This window comes from Astatotilapia calliptera, chromosome 23, assembly GCF_964374335.1.
Source record: "Astatotilapia calliptera chromosome 23, fAstCal68.1, whole genome shotgun sequence".
NCBI lineage: Eukaryota > Metazoa > Chordata > Actinopteri > Cichliformes > Cichlidae > Astatotilapia > Astatotilapia calliptera.
Window position 1 is genome coordinate 11,411,323 of NC_137443.1, and position 14,100 is coordinate 11,425,422.

Genomic DNA, 14,100 nt, shown 5'->3' on the forward strand with positions numbered 1-14,100 from the left:
TGCTAAAAAGCAAAAAAAAAGCAAAAAAAAAAAAAGGGGGTTTTTTTGTTATTTTTTTTTAAACAGCTGGATCTGTTTGGGGCTCCTGGACTAAAACAAAACGTTTATCTTTACATCTGGCTCCATCATCATTTTAAACATATATATATTTAAAGAGAATATCTAATAATACACTGAATGTTTATTTAACAGTCAATTATTATTATTATCATTATTATTATTGTTTTTATTATTGTTGATGATGGAGCCGTGCAATGGGTTTGTTTGCAGTGTTTAAACAGTTTGAGCTGGAGTGTAAAGAGCAGTTGGGGTCGTCACAGAACGTTTTTTCTTATAGAAGCACCAAAGCATGACAATGATGAAGATGACAGATGACAGAAGGCTAACAGCGACGATGGCTCGGGTTGTCCACTTCGGCTTGTCTGGGTGGGTGGGGTTTGCTGAGGAGACAAAAACATGAGGGCATTCTCAGGATCATTATTATTTTCACAGCTCGAACAGAAACATCCTGCTGGATGGTGATGGTGTGGTCCAGATGATGAGGCGCTGATCTGACTCCCTGACAGAAACAGAATTTTTTTAAAGTCTTACTTCCGTTTCTACAGAGCGCCGCAGAGTCCATAGAGGCGAAAAATATTTCAAATGAGCATGTGCTGAAAGCAGAGCGCTCTGATGAGGCCGTAGGAAGGACAAGAAGAATTTGTTTAGTGTTTGTTAATGAGGCAAATTTAATTGAAGGTGGACTGTCAAGAATTAGCGATTAAACAGAACGTAGAGAACAGTCTGGACCTGTTTTCATTCAGCTCTGCTGGGAGGAGCTTATGTATGAAATGACCCAGGGATGCTGAGATATAACCCTCAGCCTGCTCTGCTGTTAGCTTTTTACTAAGACTTAAACAACCTGCCCAGGAAAGACGTCCTGTATGTGCCCATGCTCCTAAACCAAAGTCATGTGGCACAGCTGAAAGTGAACGGGCGGCACAAACCTTCAGGAAAAAGTTTTGAAGATCATCGATTTAAACTGAGTGAAGAAACGTGCAGAAGTTTGATATCTGTGGCTTCTCCTGTCTGCTCTCCTCAGATATGAACAGTTTAGTCTTCGATGTTAAACTGACACTAAACTGTTATTAATGCAAAATAACCAGTTAGATTCTACAGGGAGTACATATGTGAAGTAATCCATTACTTTAAAGAAACAGTCTCCAGGTGTTCCTCTGAGCTGAGGCGGTGTGGCGTTTACTGACACTCTGTGAGGCTGCAGTTCATGTCAGAGCAGAGTGAGGAGACTTGAACACCCCAACCTGTTCAGGAAACATGTGACTTACGGGAAGGTGAAGCAGGGTCCAGGTGAGAACTGCAGTTCACTAGAAGAGAAAAAGAAATGTGGTGAATGAAACAGCGGATGATGGAAAGCATTTCCTGTCTGCTGGAAAAACGAACAAACAAAAAACAAAAAAACTTTTAAGCTGAGTGTGGGAACACCTGTATGAATTAATTATTAATTACTCTTTAGAGCTCTCACCTGCGCATTCGATCTCCTGCAGCATCTGAGGGAAAAAAAAGTTGAGGTCAGAGCTAAAAATAGTTTTCTGAGAGCATACAAAGAACAGGAAACAGTCGCTCTGTCAAACTGTGGAGATGATCTGATTTTTCTGGTAATATCTCCTCTGACTGAGAAACTGAAGAAACAGTATGCTCACATTTGCAACCTGTTAATCAATGTGTAACCCCGCCCCATTTCCTCACGTTCTTCTGCTCCTTTTTTGCTTTTAACAGCTCCATAATCTCAAAAATAACATGTTTAAATTTCCTGTCATAAAGTTAAACAAACAAACAAAATAAAAACAGATCAGATACAGAGATGCACAGTTTGTTTTTCAGTCAGTGACACAGAAGTGTTCAGTGTTCAGCTGCACGCACTGAAATGTAAATCTGTGTTTTGAAATGATGAACTCCGTTTCTGTAAAGTTAAAATATCACCGTTAAACTTTGCACACTGATAGTTCAGGACTGAGCTCAGCAGTGGAAGATTTTAGTCTTTTTGTAATAAAACCACAGAAAAAAAGGTCTGAATCTGAGCAAGAAGCTTGTTTTTACCCCAGAGCACTCCAGGATGTAGCGCAGGGGACGACAGTCAGCCAGGATGATGGAGTTGTCCGTCAGACTGTGGACAAAGACTTCATGAAAGCGTGAGCCTCGTGCCATGACAGTTTTCTGCAAAAGAAACAAAATACTTGATTATTACCGTCCATCCTTCCACTGCTGCTTACGCAGGTGACGGAGGCAGCAGTCTAACAGAGACTCTCAGACCTCCCTTTCTCAGAAACCTCTGAAAACATCAACGCATTCCCACACCATCCTGCAGACATAATCCCCAGCCAGGAGATGTCCTGGACAGACACTAAACCACCCTAGCTGGCCGACTTATGAAAGGTCAGCAATAGGTGTTACCTAACTGTCTCAGAATCGCTCTTCGTCTGGCCCCTCACCCAGGACCAATTTGCCTTGGGAGACCCTAACAGGGGCTAAATGCCCCCGACAACATAGCTCCTGGGATCACACGGGCACACAAACCCCTCCACCACGATAAGGTGGCGATTCACGGAGGGGGTTATTGTAATTCTTCAGCAGCTAATCAAGGTTGAAATGATTGATCACCAGAACACAGAGGTAGACTCTCTCAACTTTCATCTAGCACCAGCAACAGGTCAAATTTTGTTGCTCCGGGATTTAGAAAGTGCATTTGGTTTGAACAGAGACACAGGCTGATGTTACAAACACAGTTAAAGGCAATAAGAAGATCTTCAGCTGGACTGTAAGCACTCAGTGTTAGGACCTGAATGCAGTATGGTCCAGTGGGTCATTCTGTGTTTTTGAGTGAAGAGTTCACAGACTAAACATTACTGACTGGAGGTGACAAATGATTCCACATCTTCCACGGCGAGGTTTACTTTTTGTTTCATTTTTCACGCTGTTGCCACTAAATGTTGTTATTGTAACTGTTGTTTCCATAATCGAGTTTAAAAAGTGAAAACGTTACTTTACTGCTGTGTAACATTTGCCTGAACCCTCCGAGTTTCAGGTTTCACAGAACGACGAGAAATGAAACGAAAAACAAAAGAGCAAAGACACACACACACACACGCGCGCGCGCGTGCGTGCACGCACGCACACACACTCTATGCAATGCCGTCAGCCACAACTTTACAACCACACGAAGCTTCCAGCTTTCACTGAGAGGTTGATAAAGCAAAGAATGTTAATAACTTTGTGACTGAGTTACATCAGAGCTGCAGACCAAGAAAACAAACAAATTCTTCTGCTCTGCTTCTTCCGCTTCACCTCACGGGGAAAGTCCAGTGGAAATCTGGGGAAAGTCCTCCTGCTATTGTTCCCTTTTTAAAACTCTGTTCATCAACTTTATACGTAGATTCACCGAGTCCTAGCATCCAAGGGGAAGGTCAAAAAGCTTCCAAAACATACAGAATAGATTTGTGGATGAAACACAAAATAGATGCCACAATAGAGAAAATAAGCAATAGATGAGAAATAAAAATGAAAAAAGCTACAACTCTCTGTATATAAGGGCACCAAAAGTAATGAGATTTGTGTTTGGTTGATTATTTTTGCTGTAACAATGCTTGTTGGCACCTGGCACCTCTTCCTCGTGCAGGTCAGTGGCCTGGTCACACACTGCTGTGGGATGGATCCCATTCATCAACTAGCGTTTGTCAGCCAGTGTGGTTGTGTTGGCCACTCTGGCACAAAAGGCTGATCCCACAAGCGTTCAGTGAGGATGAATGCGTTCACACATACAGCCAATTTATAATCGGCAGTTAAACTAACCCATTAACCCGTCTTTTGACTGAGCCGGGCGACTCCTTTTTCCCTACAGCGCATTGCGCCACAGCCTGTGAAAGTCGCTTTGATGATTTATGATGTAATACAGCAGTCAAACCTGCTTCCTGTCTGATTACCTCACCCTCAGCCTCAGTCAGACATTCTCAAACATTCCTGATAATCTGCCTGAGATCAGACCCACTGCTGTCATGTTTCAGTGTGTTCACAAACAGGCGTTTGGCATTCGATCAGCAATTCTCTGGGAATTGCTGATCGAATTCTCTGGGAGGATTGGGAGGAAGTCTCAAAGAGATGCCGTCTTTGAGACGCGGTCTCTTTGAGACGCGGTCTCTTTGAGATGCGGTCTCAAAGAGACTGAAGTCAGACTCTGACTTCAGTCCTTCTGCCTGCAGAGTATCTCTTACTTGTCTGCATCACACAAACACAGAATCTGGTTTCCTGTTTAGCTTCAGTCTGACTTAAATGACACAAACGTGACGGATTTACTGCCACAAATCAAAGAAAACTGGTTTCAGTTTCAAAGACACCTGATTCTGTGAAAAACACCACAAACCTCCACCTCAGAGCTTCCTGCTGGCTCACAGCATCACTGGCACTGATGCTCTGTTTCATGATCACTAAAATCAACTTTTCACTCAGCCAGCTGATTTTTGCTTTGTCTGAGAATCAAAAGAAACACTTAAGCAACTGAGGAAGGCCACACCCAAAACATGGCAGCTGAGGCATTAGGAAGTATAACTGGAAGGACTAGATTTGATACCCATTCAGGTATTTATGTATGGCAGGATCTGACATTGCACTCAGTGAGCATTCTGAAAACGAGCTACAGACATAACAACGAGCCTGAATGTACCTGAAGATGTGTCCTCTAGGAGCAAACATGCTGTTCTTCTCTTAGCCTTTATCAATTAATTTATTATTCACCTGTGCTATGTGAGCCCCGCCCTTCACTGCTGCTAGTCACCTAGCAGCCAAGTCACCTTGAGCGCCTGTGATCACTCGGGTTTACATTCCCTGTCTGTTTATGGATTTCTCTGAGGTGCACAGCCAGTCCAATGACCCGCCCAATGTTTGAAGTGTCCAGAGTTCTCCAAACAAGGAAGTTAAAAGAACAAAATCTATGATGTAATCGTGGTGTTGATCAATAGCAGCAGGTTGTGAAAGTGAAATGTGTAATTGCTTGTGATTTGCTGATCTAACTCTGAGAGCATGTGTGCAGCAGTAACAGCAATGGCATCATGCTGAGTGTGGTGGACTCACGTTCTGATCCTCCCAGCAGGTGCTGCAGCTGGATGAACTGGGCCCGTGTGGCAGCTGGAACAGGACCGACCCATTAGAGAGCCGTGTGGAGTTACAGGTTAGACTTGATGGAGACTCTGCTGCAGAAAGCTGAAGACCAGGCAGCAGCGCGAGGGCGAAAACTGAAAGTGAACAAACGGCACGGTCACACAACTTCAAAACTCTGACACTGGACCAGTCTAACACCTAAAGATGGTCTCAGAGCTACGACGGCAGTTTGTTGCTGTATAAAGCAGCAGCAAAAGTGGAACGACTGGATCTGTTCCAGATGTTTACATCTAAAGCCAGCTGTCAAATTTATAGCAGTGCTCTGATACTATATTTTAAACTGTAGGGGCACACTAATAGAGCCCTGTGGGACTCCATACTGTGTTTAAAGTCTTCGATTTGATTACCAGAACATTTCTAAAAGCTGAGCTTCAATTAAATTTTAGTTCTATAGCACCAAATCACAACCTCCGTCGCCTCGAAGTGTTTAATATAGGTAAAGACCCTACAATAACACAGAGAAACACCCCATATGAGCAAACACTTAGTAACAGTGGGAAGGAAAAACTCCCAACATTTGCTCTGTAAGTTATAACGATCATAAAGGTTCTAAAAGGTCTGATAGCTGAGGCCCAAAGAAAAAATGCTGTTTATGATGCATTACTTCAGAGGGGTGGTTTACAGAGGTTTAACCCTTTAAGTGAGGTTTCTTGACATTGCAGCTGTATTTGAGAGTGCTGCCACTTAGCTGTTACAGGACGAGAGGCAGGGTACACCTGGACAGGTTGGCATTCGATCGCAAGGCTAAAGGCAACAATTCACGCCTGCAGCCAATTTAAAAATCACCAATTACCTTATTAACCCATCTTTGGCCCGAGTTGGAGAGAATCCACAGACACGGGGAGAACACGTAAATGCTGCACAGCTGTGAGGCAACAGTGCTAACCACTCTGACACCTGTATTTGTCTTTTTTACTTTACCGATTCAGTGCTTTGTCTCGGCGACGTTTCAACTCAGTAAGTAACCGACTGCTAGCTGTCTGCTAGCTTCACCTGCTGTTGGAGCATTTTAATGACATTATCTGTCCATTAATATGTCTGGAGTGAGGTTACTGTATTAACACACTGAGAAGTCTGAGTTCCAGCTTTTCTGAGTGAAATTCTGGGATTTATCCTGGATGTGACTGAACTCTAATCAGCAGGTATCTGTGTTTGTGTGATGCTCCCATAACGTCGGTAAGTGCAGACTGATAACCGGCATAGGTAGTATTAAAAGATAACTTAGTGTTCCACCCTCTCACCCAAATATGGTCACTTCTGGTCACTGACAAGCCAACAGGGTGGCGGCCAAAACACCGTCTCTGCTGTTCCTCTAGACGAGTTTCAAAGATTTTTTCATCACTGGGAAAGTCCAGTGAGAAATGCCTACAAAGTCCTTGTGCTGCTGTTGTAACAAACATGAGCCTTCATTCATTCAGCTGTTTCTCTGCTGTGAGTGTGAGGACACTCCCACTGACATACTTTCACCTGTACACTGCAAGCCCCGCCGCCTTGCCACTGTTAGATTCTAACCATGAAGGCGAATGCCTTTGGAAGAGTTCCTCCTCCTCTTCCTGACGTGTTCGTGTGTTGCTATGAAACACACTCCAGCAAGCTGCCTGACGTTAAAACTGTGTCAGAGTTTAAAGTGTGCCAGCCTCGGCAAGCCTTCTGCTTTTTATCACAGCGTGTCCTGACAGAAGGAAACGTACAGAGTGAAAATCCCCAAACAACAGCTCACAACAAACACGTTTCCATGGAAACATCCAGCTCTGATGGATGTTTCCATGGACTGTTCAGCTGACTGAACAGTCTGTGGTTCAAAGTTTTTCAGGCTGTAAAAGTCACTCTCATGTTTTTATGATGCAATACAACCATCATGACACAAACACAATGGATTTACTGACACAGATACAACCTCAGAGCCAGGATGGGACTAACAGACTCAAACGAGCTTCAGTTAAAGGAAAACTCGTCTGCTTTCAGCTTCAGAAACTCAGCTGATCCTGTGAATACACCACAAACCTCCACCTGTTATCATCTTTACCAACAGAAACACTCAGGAAAGCAAACAGGTGAATCTGAAGCAGCTAAACTCACCAATTAATACATCACAGTTCAGGTGACCTTGTGTTTCACTCTATTTGGGATTCCCAAAAGGTTGATTGTTTTCATCTGGACGTGATGTTTTCAGTGAGAGAAACATTTCATCACTCACCCAAGGTGAGTGACTCAGCTGAATGAAACGTTTCTTCAGATGTAATTTAAAAAGGTCAACGTGTGAATCTCGCAGGTTACGGAGTTAGAAAGAGAACATTCGATGAGCTCATCCAGCATGAAGCAGTGGAAAGAGGAAGTTTCAAAACACACTTAAGACTCAACCATCATGATGCGTACAAACTACCCTTAAACATGAAGAAAATACTCTGAAACAACAAACTCCACCCAACAAAAAGTCCCCCAACGGCACAGCCGGATCTCTGACTTTCCCCTCACGTTCACTGTTTTTGTGCAGACCGATGATCTGTAGGTCAAAGGGCAGGCTGCTGTTTCCACGCTCCACCTGTTCTTACTTGCAGGTGAGACTCCATGAAAGGGAAATCAGCACTGCAGAGTTCTTTAAATATGTCAATGTCACAGATTTAAAGAAAGTTGTCACAGGTTCTTCTTGGTCATTCGCCTGTTTCAATCACATTCACCCTTCAGGCAAACAGACACAGGGCTCGGGAATATAAAACGGTAACCAAAGGAATGCGCTGTTCATAATAATTTAGCGGGTTAAGATAAGAGGACTGGTCATCAGTGTCAAATTGTCCCATTATTCAGGCTGATTGATCAGTTTTCGCATTTATTTGAAGGATGGAGACCGTCTGCCTCCCCTCACAGGAAGCCAACAAACAGGATTGTTTGAGGAGAAGCAAGAAACACCTCCTCTGAGCGCCGGACTTTCCAGGAAATCACTTCACATTAACTAAATCACAGCTGCGTGTGCAGAAGGACTGAAAACACTGAAGCCATCATTAAAAATATGATGTCTGTTACTCTGTTTTTATTTACTGAGCGCAGCTGGCACTGTAATATGCTGTAACTACAAGAGTGACGTCATTATTACTCGTGATCTTTTTTGCACATTATAAAGCAACAAGTTATTTATGATGGATTCAATTCCAGCAGTCATTTTTTGGTAAATACCGGAAACCCCTTTTTGACTTTTTGGCACAGCACCGGCTATCGGAGTGCGTCAAAGTGCGTCTGCTGTGTTCACCTGTTGCAGGTGAGACAAACCCTGACTGTGGCCCGCGGATAGTTCACAGAAGAAAGAAAGCGAAGGAGGAAAATTTGAAACAAAGATCACACAGAGACCGTCAGAAGGACAGCCAACTCACCGTACACGGAGACAATCATGATGTTCATGCTGGGAGAAATCGTCTTGTTTGCAGCTTCTTGGCGGGTAAACGCACCGAGCACTGAGCCACGGGTAGTGATGTGACGTTCTGTATCGAGGCTTCGAAGCTTGTGTCGAGTAATTGAGGGAGCGTTTCCGCGATGCGCGTATCGAGGTTTGCTTCATTTATGGGAGGGGCTGAAAACGATGACGTCCGAAGCCTCGCTGCCCGGCTGTACCACGTGACTGGTTCATGAAGTGGTTCGAACTTTGCCGCGAGATATGACAGCGATACAAACCCCTCAGACTTTATTCAAAAATGTGGGTGTTTGGTGGAGAGTTGCGATTAGTGAGAGTTTGGAGACAGTTTGGAGGTTTATGAGAGTGAGGAGAGAAAGTCAGGAGAGAATGGAGCCAGCTAAGAAGAGGAGGCTGTCCTCCCCTGTGTGGGAACATTTTGATTTTATTCCTCCCAACAAGGTATGTTAATTTCTACAGAAGATATATTTTCATAATACTGATTGTGCAATACAATTTATGTTAAGCTGTCTTGACTTTTGTACAAGGTGAAGTGTTTGCTATGTGCCAGGGAGCTGGGCTATAACAACAACACCTCATCCATGCTTAGGCACTGAAGGAAATTGCCTTCCCGGGTTTCCTCCGTGGCGTGAGCGATAAGCAGAGTTCTGTCCTTTCCTAAGATTCCTAATTATTTAAAGTAACACTCAGGTATGCCATTCAGCGTGTTAGTACGAGCTCGGGAGCAGCTTGGGAGAACAAGAAAACAGAGACTGCTTTAGGTTGCCTTCCCAATCGACTCAAAGGTTTATTTGATACACAGCAGTTTATATAGAGAAAAAAAGGTTCGTGTGTCAGCTTTCCCAGTTCAAACCGGTACAGACCAAATAAGGAAACGTCTTCCTGCCTTCTGAGCAAAGTATCCCTTGTGTAGTTTATCAGTTCAGCTACAATTTATGATCATCCCAGCAAAATACACTCCTAGACATAGAATACAGAGTTCTTTCATCAGTGAATTCTGAAACAAACCACCTAGCCTTTAACGAGCCTTTTCCAGGAGATAAAGAAAAAGGGAGGATGGGAGTAAGGATGTGGTCTCATCTCTGTGGTGTTTTCGACCTTGAGGTACCAGCCTGTAAGTCTTACACATTAATTCTTGGGTCACAGAGAAAGAGAAAAACAACTAGTAGATTGGCCTTATTGAGTAACAGTTTTCCTGTATAAAACAATATCCTGTAAATGCTTACCGTGGTATCAAAATATCATAACAGGCACTACAGAGCTTTGCATGAGAATAAGGGGAACACGGATTGTGGAGCAAGACCAGGTGAGCCATCAAATGCAATGATAATATAGCATGCAGTAATGTTACTAAATGATATAACAATATTATACAACTGTAATAAGTGACGTGTGTGATATTTATATTTGTGCTTTGTCTTTATTGTCTTTCCTCAGGAGAACAATCTCAAATAGATGAAGACCTGGTTAGCATGGTGATTGAGGACTCCCAGCCATTTAGCATTGTGGAGGACAAAGGATGTAAAAGATTTGTTAAATTATTAAATCCTAGCTATGTTCTCCCCACTAAAAAGGTCATAAAAGCAGTGAAAATTTAGTTCTTATAGAATAAAATGTGAACAGGCATACCTCAACGTTACAAAAGCACAACTACTGTCCACACCCCAACCACACCTCACCTCACAGTAAATGATCATTTCCATTTTAAGCATTTCCAAATAATCATTTTCCATACTGCCAGTATAAATATACACAGTATACTGCCATCACTACAATATAGATGTTTTACACACTCCTTTTGTTGTTGACATTTACAGGCTGTGTGCAAAAGGCCACACTCTTCAAATTCATGCCAGCTATTATTTTTACGTCCAGTAGGTGTCCTACTAGAGCAAATGAAGCTTCAAGAAGCTTTGCGCTGGGATGAACCAATTGGATGAAAAGCTTCAGTGCTTCATGAAGCTTTACCTGCCCATCACTAGGCCACGGGGTGTGTCTGTTTTTGCTTTTACGTCGGAAAGCCCCGCCCTCCATTGCTTCTCCCCACCCTCCCTTTTTGACGCCATCTGTCGGTGGTCGCTATCATTACACTACTTTAACGTCTCACAAACGTAATAATAATACTAATACTACTACTATTACTACTACTAATAATAATCAGTGTTGGAACTAACGCGTTATTAAGTAACGCGTTACAGTAACTACGTTATTATTGTGGTAACGAGCACGGTAACTAGTTATTATTCCAAAATCAGAAACGCGTTATTCGTTACTGGGATTTAGATAGGGTCGTTACTCGTTACTTCGTGTAGTGGCTATCGCGGAGCTTCCACAGATTCAGTAACATTAGCAAGTGGTGGAGGCCAGCAGGTGGATGAAGGAAAAGGGGACGCAGAAGGAAAAGAGACCCGAGGCGGCCGCCGGTCCAAGTGTGAACTGAACTTCAGGTAAGAAGTTATGACCTGCAGTCTCTCTGGGTCAGATATGAACCAAGTTTAGGTGGAGTTTATTTTCGTTATTCTGACTTTTTCCGTACTGCGTACTAGCTAGCATGACGGGGTTTCTATACAGCTGGGTGGGTGCTATGATGTTAACGATGTTAAACTTTATTTTGTTCATAAGTTATAAGAGTTGCCAACCGTCCCGTCTGGTATTCAGAGAAAATATTACGCGTTTCTTATTGAGGTGAAAAGGAACAGTTTGTCCCGTAATTCAGCTACAATGAAAAAGGCACAAAGCTGGAGTTATTCTGTGTCTTTGCTGCACAGCTGCCTCTTCTTCTTTCATTCTCCCCCCTCCCTCTCCTGTTTCTACTTCAATCATGAAACTGATCAATGATCAGCTGATCGGCTCTCTTGTTTGTTTATCGCCCACTTTGCGCCAGAAAGAGGAAACCAGCCGATGTCGCGTTAAACAACAGCAGCACGTTTAAGCTTGATCAGCTGTTGTTAGAATTTATTTAATATTAATTTCTACTATCAGCTGATGTTTGCTGGAGCCACAGCTGCAAAAAAGCTGCTGGTCATGATATGGTTTGGTTATCTGGTGAGAGGGAAACATGAAGATGAAACCAGGAGATGTCCTTACTGAATCATCAGAGCTGAACAGGTGATGGAGAAACAGGTTTACCTTTAAGGTGACATGAATGAGTTGAAGGGAAGTTATGAACTGTTTCTGAGAGACAAATAACACCAGGATCCTTTTTTACATAGCTGACAGCTGGTAACTGTGCAGGTGCGGATCTATCAAAGTTTTTGCCAGGGGGGCAGGTAGGGCATTAACAGGGAGAGGTGGGCACAAGGAAATACTTTTCTTTCTTATTCTCATTTAAAATGTATAGCTTTTAAAAAATAATTATCTGAATCTTACAACAAACGATTGATAGATTGATGCATATATACCATCAAGACAGTGTACATCACTGTCACAACAGCATTTGTTTTCATTCAAAGGCTTTATGATTTTTCCTATAATGGTGGGCCGGTCTCTAGTCAAAATGCATGGGCCAATTTTTTGTCCCAGTCCAGCCCTGTATGCAGCTCATCTGCAGTCTGGTGTTACCTACATCTTCCTATTCAGAAGACAGAATTTCAGAGTTCTGAGTACAATCAAAACCTCCACGACTGCAGTTTTTGTGTTGGATGTAAAAGGCGCACATGATGCTGTGACGTAGGCTAGAATCATGGCAGCAGTCAATGACGGTCCAGGCGTGGGATTTCTCTCGTGGAAATATGCACATTATCTTTTCCTTTCTATTGGTAGGTGGCACAGTGCACTTGTGGCAAGTAAGCAAGCTAGAAGACTGGCAAAGTTATGGAAGCAACACATTAACAAGAGAATTCTGAGTAAAACCAAAGTTACTTTCCCTAGTAACTCGTTACTTTGAAAGTAACGAGTAACTTGAAGTAACTGAGTTGTTACTTCTATCAAAAGTAACTAGTAATGTAACGAAGTTACTAATTTAAAGTAACTTACCCAACACTGCTAATAATAATAATAAATTGCGAGTTTAGACCTTTTCTGGGGGACCTCTAAATTCCATCATAGCATCCCTTAAATATCTCCAGTAATCTTAATAATAATAATACTATCCTAATGTCAAATTTAGCCAACTTGTCTTTTGGAGATGGTAAATGAATGAAAACAGGCTTAAACACGCAGAGTTCTTCATGTCAGAATGTTACAGTGCACTCGTTAATATAGACTAGAGCAAATTCTCATGCTGGAATATCACGAGTTATCAGCCCAGGAGCTGATGAGCATTATGGTTATAGTTTCATGGTCTGTTTACAGCACATTTATAGGTAGTGACAGAACCAGGGTTTTCTTTCTACATGAATTTAAAGCCGTTACCTATCAGCAGCAGCTCAATTACAATGTTGCAATAATTTCTGCTACACTATTACATTTACTATTTGTGTGACAGCACAGAGCTTGAGAGGTAAGAGTGGACGTGTAGTCAGAAGCACAGTTATAATGCCAAGGTACCTTGTGCTTTGCCCACATTCACTGATGGTGATCATTTCACATAACAAAGCAGCGATTTACACTGTTATCAAATGTGGATCTCCAACCTGCTCTAATAAGAACTCAGATTATTTTTGTTATTATCATTTTTGTGTGATTGTTAGAGCAAAGAATGAGTGAGGAGGATGCAGAGATCATACAAAAGTGGGAAGACCAGGTGAGCAAATTTGCAGGTAGGGAAGAAAAACCATAACTGTCTGGGTAATTAAAAAAATAAATAGATTTACACCCATTTCACAGATGCTTTGTGTGTTTTCCATAACTTAAATTTATCGTGGACATTCTAAACAGTATTGATATGAACTGATATGCATTTAACAGAACTGACAGGACTATAAACATGCTTGAACAGGAAGGATCCTTCTGATCTTTGCTGTGTCTGCACGCCCACATTACCTGGTAATGGTCATCATTTAAAAGGTGCTGCTCAGTAACCAAACATCGTTGTGTTATTTTGTCCTAAATATACAAACCTGTCTCATCTTTGATCAGCTCAGAAAGCTTGACTACTGAATGCTTGTGTTTACCCTCAGGATGACTTATATATATATATATATATAGAATTTAAGAGGAAGGGGTGGAGGACATGATAGAAACAGACCTATTAGTGAACCAGGCTGGAATAAACTGAGTGTTGCTCCTGTTTCTTTCAATCGGAAACACATGTGTTGGGGTAAGTTTAATGCACTCAGAGCTGATCAGTGTCTTTAAACTGAGCTGCAGATAAAACAAACAACATTACAAAACACTGTTGTGAGCAAAAATAAATGGATTTAATGAAACTCACTGATTATATTGGTCATTGTTGGACCCTAAATTATTCAACATATATATCAATGACGTGTATTGTGCCCAAAGTAGTAACAAATTATACTTTTTCCATTATGCTAATATTTTTCGTTCCCAAATTTATTGGATGAGATGAATACTAAAATGAATAACTGTCATAACTGTGGAGCGGT

At 42.2% G+C, this 14,100-nt stretch overlaps 1 protein-coding gene across 2 annotated transcripts; it reads right to left on the minus strand.

The window, feature by feature from the left end:
- Positions 1 to 220: 220 nt before the first annotated feature.
- On the minus strand, positions 221 to 8,781 carry LOC145424220 (uncharacterized). Of its 2 annotated transcripts, none has more exons than XR_013905234.1 (6): positions 8,574 to 8,731; positions 5,122 to 5,282; positions 2,098 to 2,214; positions 1,523 to 1,547; positions 1,187 to 1,364; positions 221 to 440 (listed from the first exon to the last, which is right to left on the minus strand). XR_013905234.1 is itself a non-coding variant. In XM_080297329.1 (6 exons), the coding sequence occupies exons 1-6, from the start codon at positions 8,599 to 8,601 to the stop codon at positions 274 to 276; spliced, it is 537 nt and encodes a 178-aa protein (XP_080153455.1). In that variant the 5' UTR covers positions 8,602 to 8,781; the 3' UTR covers positions 221 to 273. The 2 variants fall into 2 exon arrangements, 1 of the variants encoding a protein (XP_080153455.1); XM_080297329.1 differs by having other exon boundaries at positions 1,326 to 1,364; positions 8,574 to 8,781.
- Positions 8,782 to 14,100: the final 5,319 nt, after the last annotated feature.